The sequence below is a fragment of the Buteo buteo genome, chromosome 10, assembly GCF_964188355.1.
Source record: "Buteo buteo chromosome 10, bButBut1.hap1.1, whole genome shotgun sequence".
NCBI classification, from domain to species: domain Eukaryota; kingdom Metazoa; phylum Chordata; class Aves; order Accipitriformes; family Accipitridae; genus Buteo; species Buteo buteo.
Genome location: NC_134180.1, coordinates 15,990,255 through 16,011,732, shown reverse-complemented (window position 1 = coordinate 16,011,732; position 21,478 = coordinate 15,990,255). Strand labels below are relative to the sequence as shown.

The 21,478-nt window shown below is 35.7% G+C and overlaps 1 protein-coding gene across 5 annotated transcripts in view; it reads left to right on the top strand.

The window, feature by feature from the left end:
* CDC14A (cell division cycle 14A) overlaps positions 1-21,478 on the top strand; it is a 68,739-nt gene that overhangs the window by 13,844 nt on the left and 33,417 nt on the right. For all 5 annotated transcript variants that reach the window (XM_075038779.1, XM_075038776.1, XM_075038775.1 and 2 more), the window contains exons 4-5: positions 5,749-5,841; positions 13,790-13,869. In XM_075038779.1, coding sequence (XP_074894880.1) covers positions 5,749-5,841; positions 13,790-13,869 — 173 coding nt within the window. The remainder of the gene's footprint in view (positions 1-5,748; positions 5,842-13,789; positions 13,870-21,478) is intronic.

The window sequence follows — 21,478 nt, the reverse complement described above, 5'->3', positions numbered from 1 at the left end:
GCTGACTTAAAGTCAGGTAGTCTTAAGAGGAGGTTCTGCAAATTGAGGGGTTTTTAGAATTGCTATAACCTTTTTGTAAAAAAGTGCTTCTAGTGAAAATTTACATTGCTGCTTAGTACAGAAAATCAGTTACAAATTAAACTCTAATATTTCTAATTTTGAATGCCTGTGTTCATATTGGGAAAACATTGGATTTGCCATTTCTGTGTTAACACTAAATAGAGTTTATAAATAAATACGTTCTCTTACCAGCCTATTTTCTAGTGCCACTATCCCATTCAAACACATGACCAATGATGCTCACCCAACTAAGAATCTATTATTTTTTTTTTAACCTTAATTCTACTGTTCTTGACCTTACATTTGAGTTAAAGACTGTGGAGAATGCCTGCTTTGTAAAGCGGTTACTCCAGAGAAGAACCAATGATAAACCTACTATTCTAACTTTCACTGTGCCAATGAGAGCTAGTGAGATTAGTTCTGTTTTTTCTAGATTCAAACTGAGACTATGATCAGTTTGGGACCTGAATACAGTCTTGTGTATTACTGTTGAAGTGTACCTTCATACTTCTATAGCTGAACTAGAATGCCTTCAAACTGGACCCTAAGTACCAAGAGTTTCACCCAGAAAATAAGAACACAGCTAATAAATACCTCAGGACTTGGTTGTTTGGGGTTTTTTTTTTGTTTGTTTGTTTTAAACGATTCAGTATTAAACAGGAACGTCTCTACAGACTTTATTCTTATTATAAGACCATCATCTGCATTCAATGAGGCAAGCTGCTTGTCATAAATGGCTTGTAATCATGGTGATACAAAGATTGTATATTATAATGGAAAAATACACAAGGGAGCCAAATTGAAAGTGTATTAGTAACTCTAGCACTTGCAGGGTTGATCTAGCAAACTGTGATGTCATTTTAATGTAACTTTTCTATTTTTTGAAGAAAGCAAACATAATTGCAGTGCTAAGTGAAGAGTACAGATGGTCAGGAACAGGACAGAGAAATCTCATGCAGAAAGTGTGTGTAAGACAAGTTCATGACCTGTGACTTACCTGCCAGCAAGGCATTGATGCAATGAGCAACTGCAGCAGCAAAAGTGTGGCAAGTCTCATGTGGTACCAGGGGGACATGTAGGCAGCCTGTGATCAGTGTTTCAGAGGTGGGAAGCGCTGATAGGACTAATAACATGGAGAAAGAGTCCTGTTGTGCAACCTGCTGTTTGCATACCCTTGCATTAAGGGTAACTGTGCCCCTCATCAACAGCAGGAGTTGGCTGATCATGGGAAGTAAAAGGCACTGCAGATTATAATTCTCTGGAAATCTAGCTTCTGCTGCAGGATGGTTGCTGTTGCCACACTGCAACGCTTTTGGGACCCTGAGGCAATCACAGTCCTTAAGCCCAGATGACTCCTGCCATGATTTGGTGTATACCTGGTTGGGTATGCACTTCATGTACTTTTCTTATGAAAAGAGTCTTTAAAAGTGTGGCACAAAAATGTTATTCACAGAACACGATGGGTTTTGTGTGTATGTGGTGTCTCAAAAGGAATTTAAGACTTAGGCTTTTATTAAGTTTAAAACTTCTATGAATAGGAACAGGAGAAATGAGAGTATAAGATCTCATTAAAACAAACCAACCCCCAAAATTTCTCCTCCAAGTCTTTCAGCTATATCTATTTCTGTTTTGGGAGAGGAATTAGGCATGGAGGCAGCCTTCTGCTTTCCCCTCCTTTCTTGGGGGACAGGTGAGGAAGGAGAAGGGGTACCAGTTTGAAATGCACTAATGGCAGACCAATATTTTAAAGTAAACTATTGTAACTTTATGCTGACTGATTTTAAAAACAGTAAGTAGTTCTGTTCTGAAGAGCCAAAAAATTTATTCAGATATCCATTTGCTGAGAAAGTTGGAGCTGAAGTCCTAGTTATGTTTTACAGGAAAACCTTTCTGACCTTGTTATATTTGTAATGTTTTGATTGCTGATTGCTATGGAAATGATCCTGAGCAGCCAAGTCAACAGGAAGAAAAAAATGCTTGGCCGTGCTATCTTCCTACTTGTTCTTTGAGTTCTGTTTGGGGAAAAAATGCTTGACTAAGCAACCATGATTCATTTATGAAACAAATATTGTTTTCTTCTGTTTAAACAAGTCTGATTTCATAAAAACTGCTTTTAAAAAACCTGCTGTGTTTTATGTATGTCTAGACTTACACAATCTCAATAAATCTAGAAGGATGGGTAATCAGAGAGGGAGTGTTGCTGAGATAAATGATATAAGTACAGAAGATCAAAGGCAGGAGAGGGAAGGTTTGGCAGGCTTATGCACTATGGGGTTAACATTTCACATATGCTAACTGCATTGCTGCTGAATCACAGAGGGGTTTGGTTTATTTTTGTTTTAATATAAACAAACTGCTGGGCGTACACATGGAATTATAGTATTTGCATGCATCTCCTTTAGGACAGCTTAGATTTTGAGGCAGGGTTGTGTGTACATGTTTTAATACATCATTTTCCATCAACAGTTTGCCAGCCTTGTATTCACTGCTATTTATATGTAGACATTAGATCTATATACCTGTGTGTGTATATATATAAAAATAGTATTTGCATTGATCCAGGCATATTAAACATATTGCAGTTATTTCTTGCTTGAACAATGCAAGTATATTAAACCATATCTATTGAATAAAATATTGTCAAATACTCTGGTGATTCTAAACAGATATCAATCTAGTAATTGTCCACAATGTCACCTTCTAAGCCTGTCATCAATTTCTGTGCAAGTAAATCTCTCTTGAGGTCTTCGAGAAACAAGAACCGATATATTATAAAAAAAAAAACACAGTAATTTCACAATGAAAATAATTTGTTCTGGAACCCTTTCATGTATCCAGTGAATTATTAATTTTATCACCTGAAACAAAACCTGCCACACTTCTCATGTAACCTCTGCTTTTAGTTCAAAAGATTGTCCGTAAGTATATTCTTCGGGGATGTATCTTGATAGATACTGTTCTGTTATGTTGTTACCTTGTATCTTTTAATGATGCCTGAAACTGCTAAAATTTTCTTACGGGTAAGGACAAGTATCTTTAGTGCTTAATAGTGCATGTATTAGTTTTGTTTTAGAAAAAAGATTATTTGTAACTGTGTTACTATATTATCTCTAACTATAGCTATCCTGTAGACAACCTGTATTGAAGAATTCTTATTTGAAACATTTTTTTGTTCTTCTGAGTTGCACAATATCTAAGGGAACTAAAGCCCTAATCCATTCAGGTGGAGCTCTGGAGCTGTAAAAACAGTCACCTTAAAGAACTGTCTTTAGCACTTGTTATCATTGAACCTAGCCAAAGGAATAGACTTAGCTTATTAAACATGGTCAGAAAATCAATATTTTTAAAAATAGATCATATAGCTTAGTATTGATATTGAAAGTGTACTGAGCTGAGAATTTGTGTGTTAATGTTAAAAGAGGCTTTGCACTGACACTTTAGCAAACAGTGACTGTAAAACTTGATTTTCTGTAACTCGTGCAAATAAAAACAATGGTTGGTTTTATAGGCTTCTGAAAAGTAAAATCCTGATGGAGTTTTCCTCTGGTTGCTATGCTGTAAGCTGTTAATTAATGTCAGGTTTTGATTTTTTGTTAAAATTTTAGTCAGGATTCAAAAAACATTTAAATGTTTCATATAGCAATATGGCTTATAAGGATTAAACCCTTACATTTTGAAAATGAAGCAATGAAAATGATACATTGCTTTCATTTAAATGTTTGGGGAACTTTTAAGGTGAACTGTCACTTTTTGGCTACTTCAGGTACAAAAGCGTCTCAAAATTGGAATGACTTGACATACCTATATGAATAAAAGAACCCATTCCATAAAATAAAACAAGAAATATGGTCTTATTACATAGAACTTACTTCTGGCTAGCTACCAGAATATGCTTTTTGCAGTTTAAAATAGTATTTCAGGTGAACTGTAAACTGTTGGAAAGAACTTTGCTTTAAAAGAAGTAGTAGTCAACAAGTTATAATTGAAGTTGCATAACTCCTGTAGTCTTATCCCACCTACACATTATGGGTGGAATTGCAGTCAGAGAACACTAAAATTAAAAAACTGAGGAGGGAGAAGAAAGGAGGGATCTTAAAATACCAGCATTAATTTTGTCAAGTTTTAATAATTGAATCCTTCACTAATTAAATAACTACTTGCGCTTTGTATGTTGCATATACACTGAGGGAGATGTTGCTGTTGGTCTCAAGAGATGACCTCTTCCAATCAACAGCAACCAGCTATCTGAGGAGTTACAGTCCTATTTAGATATACTCAGTTGCGTAAACTCTCACTCGTTCCACCTATGGAAGTTGTGGGTAATAAGACCAGGCTGGAATGTACAGTTAGAACTGCTATTAAAGGTGCTGTTCCTGGGGGGTGGTGGGAGTAAGATGCTTGCTGTGCTACATACATCGGTTTTCTCCTGAGTTTATAAGCTATTTGGTTTTTTTTTGCAAAATTTGATTCTGTGGTTAAAGCTGTCCTAAGATTTGCATCAAGATTTAAGATGAGAGTCAATGTTTACAGATTTGTGGAAGTGAAATACAGTTGGCACTACTTAAATAAAACAATTCTGCAGCAGTTACCTTATCTCCCACCCCCAAGTGTCATCAGTGCCAAGAGTAGGAAAAGAAAGTAAATTAGAATTGTCAAATTGGAGTTAAAAACCTGAAGTGGGTAACAGCAGCACTGGTATAAAAGCAGTTTACAAAATGTGCAACTGTTAAAAATAGAAATGCACTTCAAATATTTAGAAGCAGAATCCAGTATGTCTGTTGATGACTTCCTCACAACTGTAGTAGTACTGCAGAAACTGTCAGGAAAAACATGAGTGACAGTGTTGCAGAATATAACGAAGGTGTAGTAATTCATTAAGCTAAAAAAAAAAAAAAAGGCAATAAACTCTCCAACTTGCCATTTTTAAGTGACAATTTTATCTCTCTCTAGCTTTAAATAGTTTTGCTGCAGTTTGTCATTATTGTTCTTTTTCTGGTGCTTGTTGGTCTTGTTTTCAATGGGAGTTTTGTCCACAGGATTCTGACAGAGGCTTCTTTTCTTCTTAAAGAAGAATTGCAAGTGTTACTAGTTTTGTCTCTGCCTAACCTTTTTTTTTCAGGCTTTTCACTTTTGCAATCATTTATTTTCTTTTATAAATTCTTGCTGTTGAAGCTTTATAAAGATGTGTCACTCCATTTTTAAGTAGTATAGATGGAAGAGTGGTGTTTAACTTGTAAAATGCCTATAAGATTGATTGCTTCAGTTTTTCTCTTCTCCACAGAATTATGTGCTGAAGAGATTGAACATATAGGAGGGTGTTTTAGTCTGAAAATTTCAATGTCTTTAATCAATGTTCATACCTATTTTTCAAATATTTAAACTTGGAAAAAAAAAATTCCAGTATTTTATATTGAATGTTTTGGTACAACTGCATTTTATAGGACATTTTCACAAAGAAAACTAAGAGATCTGTCCTGGTACAGCAGCTGTTTCCCTGCACTCTTATCTATAATGTAAGAAGATTGTTCATAGTATCAGTAATTTTGTCTCCTTTAATTTTAAGAATCTCTCTATAAGAATTTTTTCTGACTTATTTTTCAGTTTTGAAAAAATGACTTTTTAAAGTATTTTTAAAGTGTATTAGTCTCTCAGTAAATATGCTGTCTTTTTTTTTTTTTATTTAAACAGTATTTCAGTCTATCCAGAAAGAAGATAGTGTACTATACTAGTTTTGACCAGCGGAAACGAGCAAATGCGGCATTTTTAATAGGTGCATATGCTGTAAGTATTATTTATCACATAGATACTTCTAACCTAAGAGACATCTGTTATGTGTAAAATAGCAACTCAAGGGATGGTCCTTTAGGGAGGTAGGCAGATTATCATTTGATTCTTCTCTAAGCTGTCTTTGAAAATTCTGCTGTATGAGTTTTAGGGAGGCCCTGTCTTTGGCACTTAACTCCATTTACTTTACTACACAGGGAATGGTTTTGGCAGATCATGTGCATGTTTCCCATAGGATACCATTTTCTTGAATGTCAAAAATGCAAACCACAAACTTACCTCTAAGCTTGGCACTCGGGATCAATTGCTGCTCATGGTAGTAGTGAGATTCATGCTGGGAGGAAGAAAGCTTTTTCGCACAGCCTTTCTTAAAGTTACTAGACCAGAGGCATAGTGATTATTAGATGGATTTATTTTCTCAGTTAATTTTCATAGCCTACCCAGAATAATGGAAAAATTGAGGGATTTCAGCCTTCTGATATTACAGATAATATGCAATACACAGGGCTGTCGTCGTTACACAAGCCTAATTTATTATGATATCATGTAAGTTTTGATAGTCCCAAGCTGACACTTGCACACCCACTTCATAGCACTGTGCTCAAACTTCAATTTCACGTTCATGCTCTACTGCCCAGAAGCGGAGCACTCTTGTAGAAAACTCGAAGAGTGTTTGCGATAGCATGTTTTACACTGATAAAGTATTCAACCTAACAAGCTGCTGGTCCTGAGCTGACATCCACGTGGTCAGCTGAGTTCTGGAAGTGTCTGTCAAGTCAGGCTTTAGGCTGTGTGAAAGCTGGTGTATTTCTTTCAGGCCTGAGGTCATGCTGATAGCAAAGCTAAATAAACGCAGATGATAATATTGAAAGAATTTACGTTGCAGATTCTTGTAATTAAACCAAATGTTTTAGTACAAGTATGGGGATAGTGTGTAAATGCTCTTGAGAAAGAAGATCTGTTTCAATTTAACGATTGGGGATTGGAATTTGGAAAAAAATTGGGGATAAGTTTAAATTTCAAAAATCTTTGGATTAGATTTTTAACCCTTGGGAGTAGACCTGATGGAACAACTCTGCAAAACAAATAGTAAGAACAAATGAGTTAGAACATTCTAAGTTTGTTAAAGTTTTTGACCATACAAGGTTATATTTAATAATGCTGGAATAAATTTCCAGTTTCGTGTTTTATATTCTGTTTAAGGAGCCTCCAAATTTGATAGCATATCTTTATAAGCTTTGCAGTCCCTTCAGATCCAAAATCTGTCTAAATTGTAGCATCTTTAGTAATGATTCCCATACTATAGTTTGTAAAGGAACTTCAGTCATTCCATTCAGACTGCTTTTTGTTTTCTGTTCGCATCATTGTGTCTCCAGTCTGTATTTAGAAAGATTCACTTTGTGTTTTAAAGCTGGTCTAATTAAGCCTATAGCTAGAGAACATTCATCTAGCACATATGTAGATTACAACATCTAATTGCCTTCACTGGATTGCTTTTGTCTGATCCTGCCTTCACCTTCCAATACATCTTAGAAGCCTTGCAAAGGGTAGAACACTGGCATTTTGAAGAGGATAAGATTATCTTTTTATTCCCCTTGTGAAGTTGTTGTTATATGACTATCTCAACTAAGTAGCGGTTCTCTGGATAAGGGGTTAAAAGGCCCTTATCAGTATTAGCTAGAACCAAGGAGTGTATGCTACTGAAAGAGAACTTCTTGCAAAGACAGGTTGTAGGAACAGAAAAGTGAGGAGGTACATAAGGTGCAAGACAGACCTCCAAGTAGAGGACTGATCAGCTAAGTAAGACTATGCCATATTTACAGTATTTAAGACTTAAACATGGGAACAGTCTGGTATATTTGGTAGTCCTTATTTGAAGGAGCTGCTCAGCAGGTAAAGCTAGGATAAGCGCATGCACTGCAGGGGGAGGGCAGCAGAAACCCCTCTAAAGAAAGCCGAGATGGGGAGCACATAGTATGCGTACCGTGGTGTGACTGTGTGTACTTTGTAATGGGTATTGGGTGGTACATCACATAAGGAGTTGGTAGCTTATGTGTACAATAAGGTAAATTAGTGTGCCACAACTGCATGCACATTTAACCCTACCCTAGGCTGTTTTAAGCTGCTTATAGCTCTTAATTGCTAGCACATGCAAATGATCTACATCTGCATTTGATACTGTTACTCTCCTGTCAGACTAGTAGATGTTTTAAGTATCTTCTGATTATTGAACATACTGTGTACCAAGAATATTTTTTTTACTAATACTGTGTTACCAGTACAAAAAAAGTATTTGTTCTCTTGTTGAAAACACCTTACGGTCGCTTTCCAATTCATCTCAACTTAGTATAACGTTGGAAAACAGTTTGCACAAAGATATCCAATATGTTACATAAGTATGTCATCCCAGAAATATTTCTATAGATGTATATTCCTAAACTTGCAAGTGTTATGGGAGTTCATTCACCTTGTTCTATTATGATTGATATTAATGCCAATAAACTCATAAAATGAATATTTGTTTATTCTAAAAAGTTATTTATGATCTACCTAATAATCTAATTCTTGTTTTTTAAATGCAGAAGCTTAGCTTTTGTAATCCAGGCATATTCATTTCACACTCAAGAAATAATATTTGCATTTTTGGAGTGTTTTACCTGTAAATGATACATTCAGTCGGATGCAGTAGATGTACGCTCTTGGGTTACGTGACAGGGTGATTCCTGACCTGAAGGAATCTAATTGTATTCTTCAGTAAAAGAACTGTGTGTAATCGGCAATTTGATCTATCACAATTTGAATATCACAAATTGTGATAGATACAGATATACTCCTTGATTTAAGGCCTTCTAGATTTTATGTCTTTTCTTCGATTATACAAGCTTTTTGAGACCAGAAAGTGTTATAGCTATGAACTCTACCAATGTATGAAAGTTAATTGTGAAGTCTTGTTTTATTTGTCCTGGTGTTAAAATATTAAGTGTAAAATGAAACGTGGAAAACTGTGGATCAGGTTCTAGGAATGGGTTTCCAGTGGGGGTTATGCAACTTAGATTGTTCCATTAAACAGCTTCTTAGACATGTTATACTGAAATACCCTATAGCTATTAAAATACTTTAATGAGGGTCATAAATTTAAGTGAAAGTTAAGTCTTAAAACTTTATTGGCAATAGCTTGCCTGTTTTTAAGTCACATTTTAAGAAGATGCGTTTTCTAAATTTCAGGTTTTACAATGGACTTTCAGTACATTTGGGCTAATCGTGTCCAGTTGCTAAATTATTGCCCTTGCTTTTAAGAATTCTGCGAAGATTACTTCTGTCATAAAATTCAGATTAAGAAGAAAAAATATTTAAAGTGTTACAAGAACAGAAGAACAAACACACGGACTTCACTGATCTTACAGAGAAGTTCGGGGTTCCTCCTAAAAGGCCAAGACTAGAACACATATTGTTCAGTGATGTCAGAAACATGGTGCTACTAGGCTTTGTAAAATCTTACCAGGCACCACAGAGAATATTTTAAAGGTAGCATTGCTTTGTTTTTCCCTTCATCTGTTTGGAGACTTATTTTAGTTGTTAGGATTTTTCATGTAGTCTTCCACAACAGTTGATTTAAAAAAAAAAAAAAAAAAAAAAAAGTCTAAAAATTGTTTTAAAGTAGTATTACAAGTACTTTCATGCATACCAAAACTAAAGTAGTCTGGTTTGACTCAGTTTGTCCCTAGTAGTTTCTAGGGGGGTGAAAGGGAGCAGGTTTAACTGAATTATACTTAAGTGATTACATGAACTCCCCACTTGTCATCAAAGAATTCGTTCTTGGAGAAATTGTGAAGGAGAGTGCATTTTCTCCTGTCTGATAACATATGGATGAATGGGGCTGGGTCCTTCTTTCCATATTCTTAAGGTATTTGTTATGTTTCTTTTCTGGTTGGAAACCAAGGAACCCCTACCTGGTTGTGTACTCTGCTACCTAGTAAGGTTTGAATTCCCTGGGGGAGAAGAGCAGGAGGAATACTAGGGTGTTTGTACAAGTGACTGCTCTTGTACTTCTAGAGAAATAGGGCAGGGGGAAGAGAGAACATATATGTATGACACTTGCTCCTCCTGGTAAACCTAGAGCTTTAATTCTACCCTTGTAGAAGACTAGTAGTCTACCTAGTAGTTATCACGTGCAATTCTTCAAAGATCAAAACTTGATTAGTGGACCAAAATCTGACTTGTGAGCACTCCTGGTGAAACATAATGCTTTCATACTGTGGCAAACTCCGAAAAGAGATCCAGTGAGCTCTTTTTCCTTTTCCTTGTAGACAGCAGATGGGCGGGTCATATTTCTGTCTCACGATTACTTTAAGTGTGTATGTTGGTAGTAACAGCTTTTATTAGACTTCTATAAGGCCAATAAGGGAGAAAAGCTGTTGAATTCTTAAGTTTGTAATTTTATTACAGCAAATGACTGGGTAATAGTGAACTACTGTGACATGTTCAGTCATTTGCTGGCAGTAGAGTTTTTCCCTAATTTAAAAATATGAATTAGACTTCTCGGCCCTACCTGAAGCTTTAAGGGTTTGTTCTCTTGTAATCTAAGCATATCACACTACTCAAATCCATAATCCCTCCCTTGGAGGGTCAGCAAGTACAAAGGCTTTTCAGTTACTGCAGTGTGTACAGCCTCTGCTGTTTCACGCAACACTTTCCTTCAGATTGCTTTAGATGGGCTTCACAGAATTCTTGTGATAACTTAGCAGCTCTGGGGTGGTTCTGTTCCCTATACTTCTAATTTGAAAAAGGCAGGTATGGGTGGGAACAAGATGAATCCAAATTGTAGTTGAAATATTGTGGATGAGTGTTAAGATGGACTTGCAAAATACTAATTCCCTTTTTGTTCTGTAAACTTTTTAGGATATATGGTATGAATTTTCTTGGCATTGTGTATGTGGCCAGTATTGCTACATGTCGTGTGCCTGCATAGTGTCCCAACTGTAGAGATCTTTATCTTTCAACCACCTCATTATTCAGGAAGTTGAGAACATAAGAATGGAAATGTTAGAGAAAGAAAAATTTGAACATTTTCAGTATTTGCTGAGTCTTTTTTTTACAGGTAGCAGTGCCACATGATATGAGTTGCAGTAGTGACAGTAGGGAAAGGGAGGAGAACCTTGTCCCTTGTAAAACAACTCTTGTAAGAAAATAGTTGTTATAGTTATTATCTGGAAAGTGATTTTTTTTAAAGGCTTTTATTCACATTACTTCTTAGATACAGGTTCAATTTATACAAACTAGTCAAAACAGGCTTTTTGTGTTTGGGGTTTTTTTTTATTTGTATATGTTGCAGAATGAAAGCACTCTGAAGATTCATCAGATTAAAAAATGAAGCTAAGTTTCAGTTGCTGAGTTTTCATTGATAAAGATGAGTCAGAAAATGGTCTCCTCAGTTTTTCTTAATGGATATCACTACTTTTTAAGTACTGAAGGCATGCACTGTAGTGTTTCCTTCTCCATTTCATTATCGTTCCTCCTTCAGTTATTGCATTATTCTTGACATCTGCAATACTTTTGACTTTTCAGGAGCTCTGTTCAGTGTTTCTTTCCCTCTCCTCCTTCCTTTTGTGTTCTTAATATCTTTTTCCTGTTTCCATCCTGCTGTCTTTATTATGAGCTTTGTGGACAGACAACTAGCAGTGTTTGGTTCTTGAGCAGAAACAGCTTTGAAGTACCATAACTTCTGTGAAATAAAAACTACAGCATTGGGAAAACATTCATGTAGTACAAATTTGCCCCTACTTCAGATTTCTGACACCCTAACTGTGTAAGATGGAAACTCATCTTTCCCTGAAGTCCTCTGAACTACCCTCTAAGGATCTTTTCACTATAAGCAGGAATTTAGGCTTTAAATGTAAGCTAATTGATGTGATTGACATTAATTGTCATTAATAAAATCAGTATTTTTCTCTGAAATACACCCCACAGAAATCAATTGCAAGGATGTATTGTTCTTAAATGCAAAACCTTTGTGGTGAGGGGGACTATAAAAGAAATGTGAAGAAGTAGTCACAAACTAAAAGAGTCTTTTACAAATAACTGTGAAAGCAGAATAGCATTGCTATGCTGCAGGGGTTGAAAACATGAAGTTGGTACCATTAGTTAGCAATCATTGCTGTAGATAGACTGTTACTGCTTAAAAATAAAAAGAAATGGGCCACTCTACTTTTTGCATTAAGTAAATACATTTATCCATTAAGTAAATCTCTCAATCTGTTCCAATATTAGTAATCACTGGTTTGACCCCAACAACAAATAATCCAATAATTGAGTTAGAAACAATTGTTCTGATAACACAGAATAAATGGAATGGTTTTCATATAGAAATTGTGGTCTGTTTTGCTGGTGGAAAGGATGCATTGCTTTCAGAGATTAAGGAGGGGGGAATATGGAAGTTCTGGCAAATACAGGGACATTAATTTTGAGAAACATGTTGGGCACTTCTGCTAAATGAAACAGCAATATTGACACTGCTGCAGTATTGAGATTTAACATTTGAAGATAAGTGAGGTTTGTTCGTCTTTTTGGGTACTGATTATACTGTTCCATGCTATCAGTGTGACCATGATGAGTGGAGCAGCAATGCTGGAGAATGAGACTGAAGTACAACTCCATGTCAGGGAATTTTATCTTTTGAAGGCAAATCAGTTTGTGTAGAGGGGTTTGGTCCAAAATTAGACGAGTTGTTCAAAGCAGTGAAATAGGTGGTAGTTCGAAAACAGATGATTCTGGACTCTCTTTTCATTGTGTCATGGCAAAGAGGTTTTTAGGCTGTTTTACTTGAGTCAGTTTTTTGATTTATCCTTATCTTGTCTTTTCTGTCTGCCTTGTCCATGCTTGAGGAAGAAATGCAAGAAAATCTACCTACTATGTTGACATCTTACAGAATACTAAGAATTCATGACTCTAGACGTAAAGCAAATTGCAAATATTCTGGGAGTGACCACCACTTCCTTATATTCTAATGTGCTCAAGTCAAAAGTTGAATAAAGCTTTTAGATCGGGAGCTAACCTATGTCTTGGTTAAGAAAATAATTATTAGAATACTTTATATTCAAGAGTTAAATGTGCATAGAGCTAAAAAGTAGCCATGTAGGGGCTGGTTGTAAGGTGAGTTGGGGGGAAATGGCTAGGAATATTGTGTGGATTTGTTTGCAAAACATATTTGTGCGCATGAAATATGCCACTCCAAACTAGATGAAGTCTTTTTATGTAAATAATGCACTTGCTTAATATGTATTCCAAATTAGATTTATATTAAGGACCAGTTTTACTGTACAAATCAAAACTGAAATGCAACAAGATGTGGTTGTATTCTAATTTCTTACTCAGGCCCATGCAGCTGATAGTGTTCAGCAATAGCAGAATGAGCCTTGTCTTAGGGTGTTACACTAACTATATGTTGGTCTCATAGTAACAGGTTCCACTTGTTAATTTGTAGTTTGATATTGACAATTAAGAATCAAAAAATATTTGTGTTGGAAAATCTTCCACTGAGCTGTGGTGGAGAAATGTTTTTGTCGTCTGCTGTGATAATATTTTGACTTATCTGAAGTTGGACAGAGAACTCCTAGTATAGATGCCTATTTTTCATCTTAGTATGATGTTGAGTCTGTCTAAAGTCTCTCAGTTGCAGCACCATGTGATTTATTTTTTTTAATTAATTTTTTTTTTTTGAAGGAGGGGAATGACACAAAACAGAAATACCAGTTTCTGTTGATTTCTGAATCTTTCACTTTGTGTAGGTACATCTTTTCTGACCTGTAAATGTAATAGGAGTTGGTCATGAAGGAGCATAGTATACATTCTTAGGAGTTTAGTGGGCTGGGGGGAAGCTTACATGTAGTTAATGACTTTTTCAGGCTCAGGGCTGATTTTTTTTATCCTCTCCTGCCATCTCTTTTAGGTAATATACTTGAAGAAAACACCAGAAGAAGCTTACAGAACACTTTTGTCTGGATCTAATCCACCATATCTTCCATTTAGGTATGTGAACATGAGAAATGGGCCTAACTTTTTTGTGTTTTGGAATTTGCTGAATATAAATTTTTCAGATTGCCTTCCCAAAAAAGGGTTTCATGTCTGATACAGACATTGTATAAAAATGACTGATCTCCAGAAAAACTATTTTTTACTTCTGGTGGAATTACTTGCTCTGTGTTGGAGTAATAAAGCCATTTAGATTGATTTAAGTCTTAAGTAAGACTCCCAATCTTGCAAAATGTCAGGTTTTGGAAACAGTTCTTAGCACATTTGTGATTCAGCAATTAAAACTTTTCTTCATCATGTATCATGTTTTACTATTTGGAAATAATTCAGATTTTTTAAATTACCTAGTACCTAACCAGCTAGACTTAAATGAATGAAAGGGATTTTATGCTGTTATATTTTTTCTATTTTACAGAACAAGTACTGATGTTCGAGTTATTAAATTGCTTTGCCTTTCTGTTTTCAATGAATCAGAGATAATTTCTATCAATCTGTCTTTATTCTCTGTGCTAAGGTCATACTGAGACTTGAGTCTGAGGAGTTTTAGCTATCATGCCTATCTAATCAAGAGACTTCCAGGGTTTTTTTCATGGTGTGGACCATGAAATGCCTTTGTGCTTTATGAGTGATAATAGCTCACACTATTTTTATGTAAATGATGGCAATAGAAGGCAACTGCAAGAAGGTCAATATCTTCTTTTTTAGGGGAGTCAGCATTTTACAAGTAGTGTTCACTGTCAGCCAATGCGTTTGTAAATGTAGACCTACCTTGTCTATATCAAATTCATCTGATTCTACAGCCACTCAGCAAAGGAGTATCAGATGGTCCGTCTTCTCATAGCTTGTACAGGAGCCGGATACAGTGTAAACTGTTGGGATGGTAGATTTGTATGTAAAGACCAGTTTGACTATGAAATCTTAAACCACTGAACAGATTTTTAAAGAAGGTATCAAATCAGTGATAGGTTTTTTTGGCAGAGAGTATATAGATTGACCTGGTCATCAATAGCTCTCCAAAGCCCAAGAAGTTTACTGAGCTATTGATATCCCTATTTTTTTCAGCTAATTAAAGATACTTGGTACAATGCATTAAAAAAATGAGTTATTTTAAACATGTCAGTGGGGTTTTTTAACATCTACAAATCCTATATAAAAAACAGGAGTGACGATCTAAGTTAAACAAAGCATAATGAATAGTTTTCTCCACCTTTTAGATTCTTTGGTTCCTGATCTTCTCCCAGTTTGAAATAATTACATTGGTCCTTTCCATTTACAGAAGGTTCAGCTATTGGAAAATTGCTACAAGAAGTTCTTTGAAGCAAACGCTATTATTCTGAGCACAGAAACTGTGTCAATACATTCTTCTGTCTCTTTATCATTTTGGGGAAACAAGTGAAGTATTTCCCTGCAGTCTTTCCCTTCCTTCTGGGGATTCTATGTAGCATTTCAGTGGAGTCTAAAAAAAATAAACATGATTCTCCCTTTCATAGCAGATTCTCAGTGGTTCAACTTTGGCAGGAGTATTTCTTTCATATAAGAGCTTTTAATACTAAAGTGACTTACATTTTTTAGAATCTTAAGCTTAAGCAAAACTCTTAGTAGTGGAGGATGTGTGTTACCTGAGAATAGCTGTATCTTGTTTACCGATTAAAGAAATATACTGTTTGGAATTATAGTAAATTGCTGTATCTTTAGGTTCCTTTGTCCCCTGCCAAAGTAAAGATTAAGGTGTGTAGGAAGGAGGTTCTGACAAAGCAAAGAACCTTAGTTGTCATATCCCAAAACTAAGACAGAAAAATTGGGAGGAATGATGTGTTTGCAGAATGGTCTCATATGACCCTGTTTGCTCAAACCAAAGGCTATAGACCTTTGCCTTGCAACCAGTTCCTTATAATAATGATGATAATATTTGTAATAATAATAAAAAATGGTGTTTCTGCTCGACTGGTAGGGAGCAGTGAAAGTAATTGGCTCTGTGATTTCTTGTGAGGCCAATAAGAACCACAGTAACAAATTTAATGACACAAAACAATTTTATTTTAAGTGTTAAGTAATTATTCAAAGCAAATCCTTGTGAGTTTGAACTCATAAAATTCTATTCCAGAATAGAATAGTTGGCTCCTCTGGGATCAGCAAAGGAGGGGTCAAAAAATATGAGAAACGGCAAGATTTTCCAAAGATAACTTTATATTCTATACAAAGAGTATTTCATGTTTCTGAGAGGAGAGAATACTAACTGAAAACATTGAAGAAGGCAACGTCCAGCAAAGGGACTACTCAGTTTTTGCAGTCTGGGTTGTCAAAATGATTACAAAACTATAATCGCTTCATTCCATTTGTCAGCTTCAGGAGAAGAGGTCAATCAATGGATAGAGTAGGCAGTCTTCTGAAACATAAATCCTTTGCATTCTTTGTCTGTGTGTTTCAAGCTCTGTGTTGCTGGGAAATAAATGATTGACTAAAACTAAAGCTTCCTTGGGAGGTTGTGGGGTTTTGTGTGGTATGGATGGGTTTTGGTACATTTTTGGGGGTTCTGGTTTTTTGGTTTTTTTTTAACACACAGCTTTGGCTATTTTAGAAGATGGGAGGGAAGCAATCTTGAGCAGAGTCTTGCTGTTTCTAGAAGGAATATAGTTTTACAAGCTTTTGCTAGAAGAATTAAACATCTTGATTTCTTGAGCATTCTTTCTTACGTGACGTGGGGCTGGAAAGCACTTAAGTTTCTTTTGGAGCTGCTTTGGACTCTGTCAGGTCTTGGCACTGGATTAGAGCCTAAGCAGATTTTGTTACCTGTGGTATAGTTTGTCCTGCTGGGAAAGAAGGCTGTGTAATCTAGCTGTACAGGAAGTGAGACAAAGAGGACCGAAGAAATAAACTGAAGGATCCTGACTAGATAGGAGGCTAGGTAAGAAATGGGGAGCCTGATAGTTAGGGAGGAGATATTTGGGGGTTGAATTCATAGGAAGAGGCTGGAACAGATGCATGAGGAGCTTAAGAATTACAGGGGCTGAGAGAAAGGCAAGTAGATCTGATGAGGGCCCGCAGTGGGACAATCTTAGATTAGCTGGTAATGAGGAAGAAATAATTTATTTCTCCTTCCCTGGTTTTCCAAGGCCTTTGGGATGATTTTCTTCCCCTGTCCATTCTAAGACATTTGAGACATCTCTGGTGCAAAATGCAGCATGATACAGAGGCTCAAGCAAATAAGCCTATGTTGGAAGCAGTAGCACTGCCTTAGGTAGTCTATCTGCTTGGCATCAAGCTATACAACAAGCAAGTTGGTGCTATGAGCAAGTTTGCACTCCTTCCACATCTTTAATGTCTTGAAAAGGACTAAAATGACTCTTACGTACAATGAAAAATATAACCCAAATGTCTTACCTCTCTCCCATTCTAAAGTCTAGGAAGGAAATACTTTGAGATATTGATCATTGGTATTCAGTACTTACTGACTTGAATTTATTCTTGGACCCCGGAACTTGGATGTTATGTAACTTCCATGGTATATATAGCTCATCTCTGGTTTCAAGTGCAAGGGTTTATCAGTAAGCAATGATCAGTTAGGTGTTAACAGCTACACTATTTAAGAAGTTTTGGGTTTTGATATCCAAAGTGTCTTCTATTTGGAAAAAAAATAGACAACTTTCAATAGGCAGAAGCTGCAGGATTGTCAGATTCTTTCTGGAGTAGTGAGGTATGTTTACATGAAGTGATCACTGGGAAACTGATCTACTTTCATCTAGCTCAGTGACCTCAAAAACCCTTAATCGGCTTAGATCTTCAGCTGGTATTTCATTTAAAGACAGCTTCAGCAAATATTGTTCAGGGGTGGAAGGAAATCAGAATACCCCTCTTAAAAGATACATGGAAGTTTTTTTGGCTTGTTTTTGTAATAGGAAAAACTAAAGACAAAGCAGGAGGATAAGGCACTACTGTCTTTGAGACAGTTGCATCTTATTTTTTGCTGATTCATTGTCACTTTGTGACGATCTATTCTCTTGAAGATCTTGTACTGTATCTTCTCACTTCCATTTAAGAAAATGGTGCCAACACCATTTAAAATTATCATAAATACTAGTTTCCTATTGTGAAACTAAGTTTTAGATTACTTCAAACTACTTTGTATTGGCTTTCTATTAAAGAGAAAAAGCAAATATATTTTAGTGCTATTGTGTTCAATCTGTAGATAAGACATGAATTTCAGAGCTAGGTTTTAGTTTGTAGCTTTGGGGTTTTATTTCTTTATCGGCAAGTGCTGGGGAAACAAACTGTTATTGACAGTGTTTAGAGGTTTGGTGAAAGGGAAAGCATTATGCAGTATTGAGGTCAGCTACAGTAACTGAAATCGGATGTGGGATTTATAGCTCTCATGCTGGCTCAGATTTATACTACATCTGTATCTCATGGAAATATTCGAATTTTTCTCATTCTGAAAGAAAATAGAGTACTATCAGGTAATAGTTGGTAAAACACTTTGAAAATCAAGGTGGTTATGTATTTGGCCTTAAAAGACTGTAATAATACCATAATGCAATCAGCAACAGAAGTCTGAGCACCTATATTGTGAAACTGTGAAGGAGATTTCTATATGTGCTCTGTTCCAGTATTCTGAAATGAAAAAAGGACTTCCTTTCTCTTCTATGCTTTTTTAAACACAGGCTTCCGAGTTGAACAAAAAGGTGTAACATTTGAAATCCAAATTGCTTGGCTTCCACCAGTGAAAACATCTAAAAGTTTTTTGTATGCACATAAGTAGTCCTAGTATATTAAAAACAACTACTGTCTTAAATGTAAGCACATACATTAGTTTTCTGTAGGATAGGATGCCGACTATGTACAGTGAACAAAGGATAAGAATAAGTTTAAATAGGAAGAATGTCTGGAATTAATTTTAATTGCATCTAAAATTATATGTTCCTTCAAGGTTAGTAAAGGTATTTTTTCTTTACAGTGCTCTTACTCATAACTGTTAGTGCTTGCATTTGTTTTTACTGTGGTACAAAGTGTGTGTGACCCATTCAGAATCGATTGCATTTTATGCAAGCTAAAATTAGTATTAATTATTGCTCTAAAACTTTTGCAATATATCTGTCATTGGTAGAAAGAAAATGCATGTTGGTGGACCTCGTGCTGTAAAATTGACTTCTCATGTCAATGCGGTATAGGAATAGCTGTATTTCTAAAAGGGTTTTTGTAAAGATTAGTACTAGTTCTGACAGTATCCAATATTTTTATCCGTGGTCTGGAAACTCATACAAAATCAGTAGGAAGATGGGTTGACACAAAGAATGGTGAAATTGAACTAGCTGTTCTGCATTAGTTTTTAATTATTTAGTTTTCTCCAGTAAATGCATTAATTCAGGAGGATTCAGAAAATAAGATCAAATTTGGTTTTTAAATATTTACAAAGCTACTTAATGATTTGACATGACTTCTGACAGATTTCTCTGGGATAGAAAAAGAACTTGATAACTCAGCCTGGAGGAAGTTATCTAGGTGACGGGGGCGGGGGGAGGGGGAAGACTTGTTTTGGTTTTGCTTTTAACAAAGAAAGAATCAAAATAATCAGTGCCTTAAAATACCTTAGACAACTCCCTCTAAACAGAAAGATATTTTACTCAACTAATTTATTTAAAACATTCAGGAAATCAGGTCACGGTAAACTCTTAATCTTTGCCTTTTGAGTATTTCAAGGCCTTTCTAGATGTGTAGTTGGCAGTAAGATTGGCATTAAGCATCTGTCCTCTCTAATACTTCTGCAAAATGCTCTGAACTCTAAAGGAATACTAACACTTCTCTGGAATAATATGAAAACATCTATTTGATAGGAAGATTGAATATAAAAAATGTCACTTCGTAAGTAAACTGCAACTTTGCTTCATAAACTACTTTTTTTTTTACATTGTTTTAATTTTTAAAACAACTCTGTAAAGTGCATTTTGTTGCTTGCTGTGTGTTCTGAAACTAGTAACTTGGGTTTCATCTCCTAATACTGAGTCCACAAGCACTGGCTTTACCTGTACTTCAGATATTGCCCTACTATATCAATGGATCCAGCATGCAGAGTCCTCATGGATTATACATAAAACTTCTGCCAGATTAATTTCTTTGTTCTTACACCTGAAATTTAATATCTGTAGATAGCTTAGTTTAAGATTCTGGAGCATAAAGCAGTAAAGTTTCAGAAAAGGGTTTGCATATGGAATTGATTCTAATGAGCCAGCTGTACTTTTGGAAACTAGAAAAGAAAAATAAATATATTCCTGGATTTATCCTGAAAAGGATTGGGAGTGCTAAAATAAAAATGGCTGTGGCTTTAAGGGGAAAAAAAAATGTATGGGTTTTGTTCCATTTTCTTGTTTTCCAAATTACGGTAGAAGGAACTTTTATGATTTGCTTGTGTTTTCTTACCAGAAAATACTTGAGGGGCAGAGGGAGAGAAAGAGACTATGGCAAGGTCTGATATACTACGCTCAGTATTTGCCATGGTTCATCAAACATCATGCTTTCCCTTGAAGCATTAGGTAATATTACGCAACCGCTTCCAGGTGTTATTTCACTACCATGCTGTACTGTCATTCATATCTAGTGTTTGTTTATGGTTTCATTACACTATTGCATTCTGCCACAGAAGATAGATGGTGGTGTGAGTTTTTCAGATGTTAATTCAGTGTTGCATTTCTTTAAAAAAACATTAGAATACTGCTATTCTTTGAGTTTCTGGGAGTTTGGGATTAGGTTTAAACAGCTTATTTGTTCATTCTAAAACTTTGCCTATTTGGAATTTTCCTGGCTTTTGGTCTTTCTGTTATTTCACTGTGTGTGGATGGCAAGTGTCAGCAGAGCTGTTTTCTCCAGTCAGAGTACACCTACTTTAATGGTTAGGTGCACAGCAACAAAAATGAGATGTTTGAGGCATGGATGATGTAGGCAATAGATGTTAGCTGCCAGCATCCAGTGGAGTCACTGGTAATAGCTGTCTGTGGGAACTGTAGCTAAGAATACTGTGTATACCTGGAATTGTGATAGGCTTATCTTGTACATCGAGGTCAAGTTCTATGTCCTCCCTCCCTCTCTCCTCTCCCTTCTCTCTCTTGCTCTCATATTGCTTCTTATTAATGGATTAGAGATTATGTGGCTTTTTCTGCCAGTATTGTTTTCACGTACTGCAGTATCAGATGCCTTATCGGTTGAAGAAGTAGTTATATACAGATGGATAAAATAAAAGTCGTATTCTTGCTATAGCAAAATAACATGTAATATAGAACATGTCTGCTACAATCCTATCTTCCATTCATATTTCTCTAAATCCTTAGTTTTGTGGTTTGCATTGGTTTAGGTTTTGTTGTTTCTGTCACCTTCAGAAAACTGTAACAGCTTTTAAAGATTTTCTGCTATGTACATGTTCCCATTGGGGCCTTAAGATTTTTTGCTTAGAAGACCTTTTTGTTTGCTAAAACGCTTTTGTGCTAAAATGATCTGTTATCCAACTTTCCCCTGTCAAAAACATATTGCCTGTAAAGCTTATATTTTACAGCTTTGGTATGATTGGATTCTGCTTATCTAATGTGATGAAAATACTTTATGGCTTTTCATTTTGAAAAAC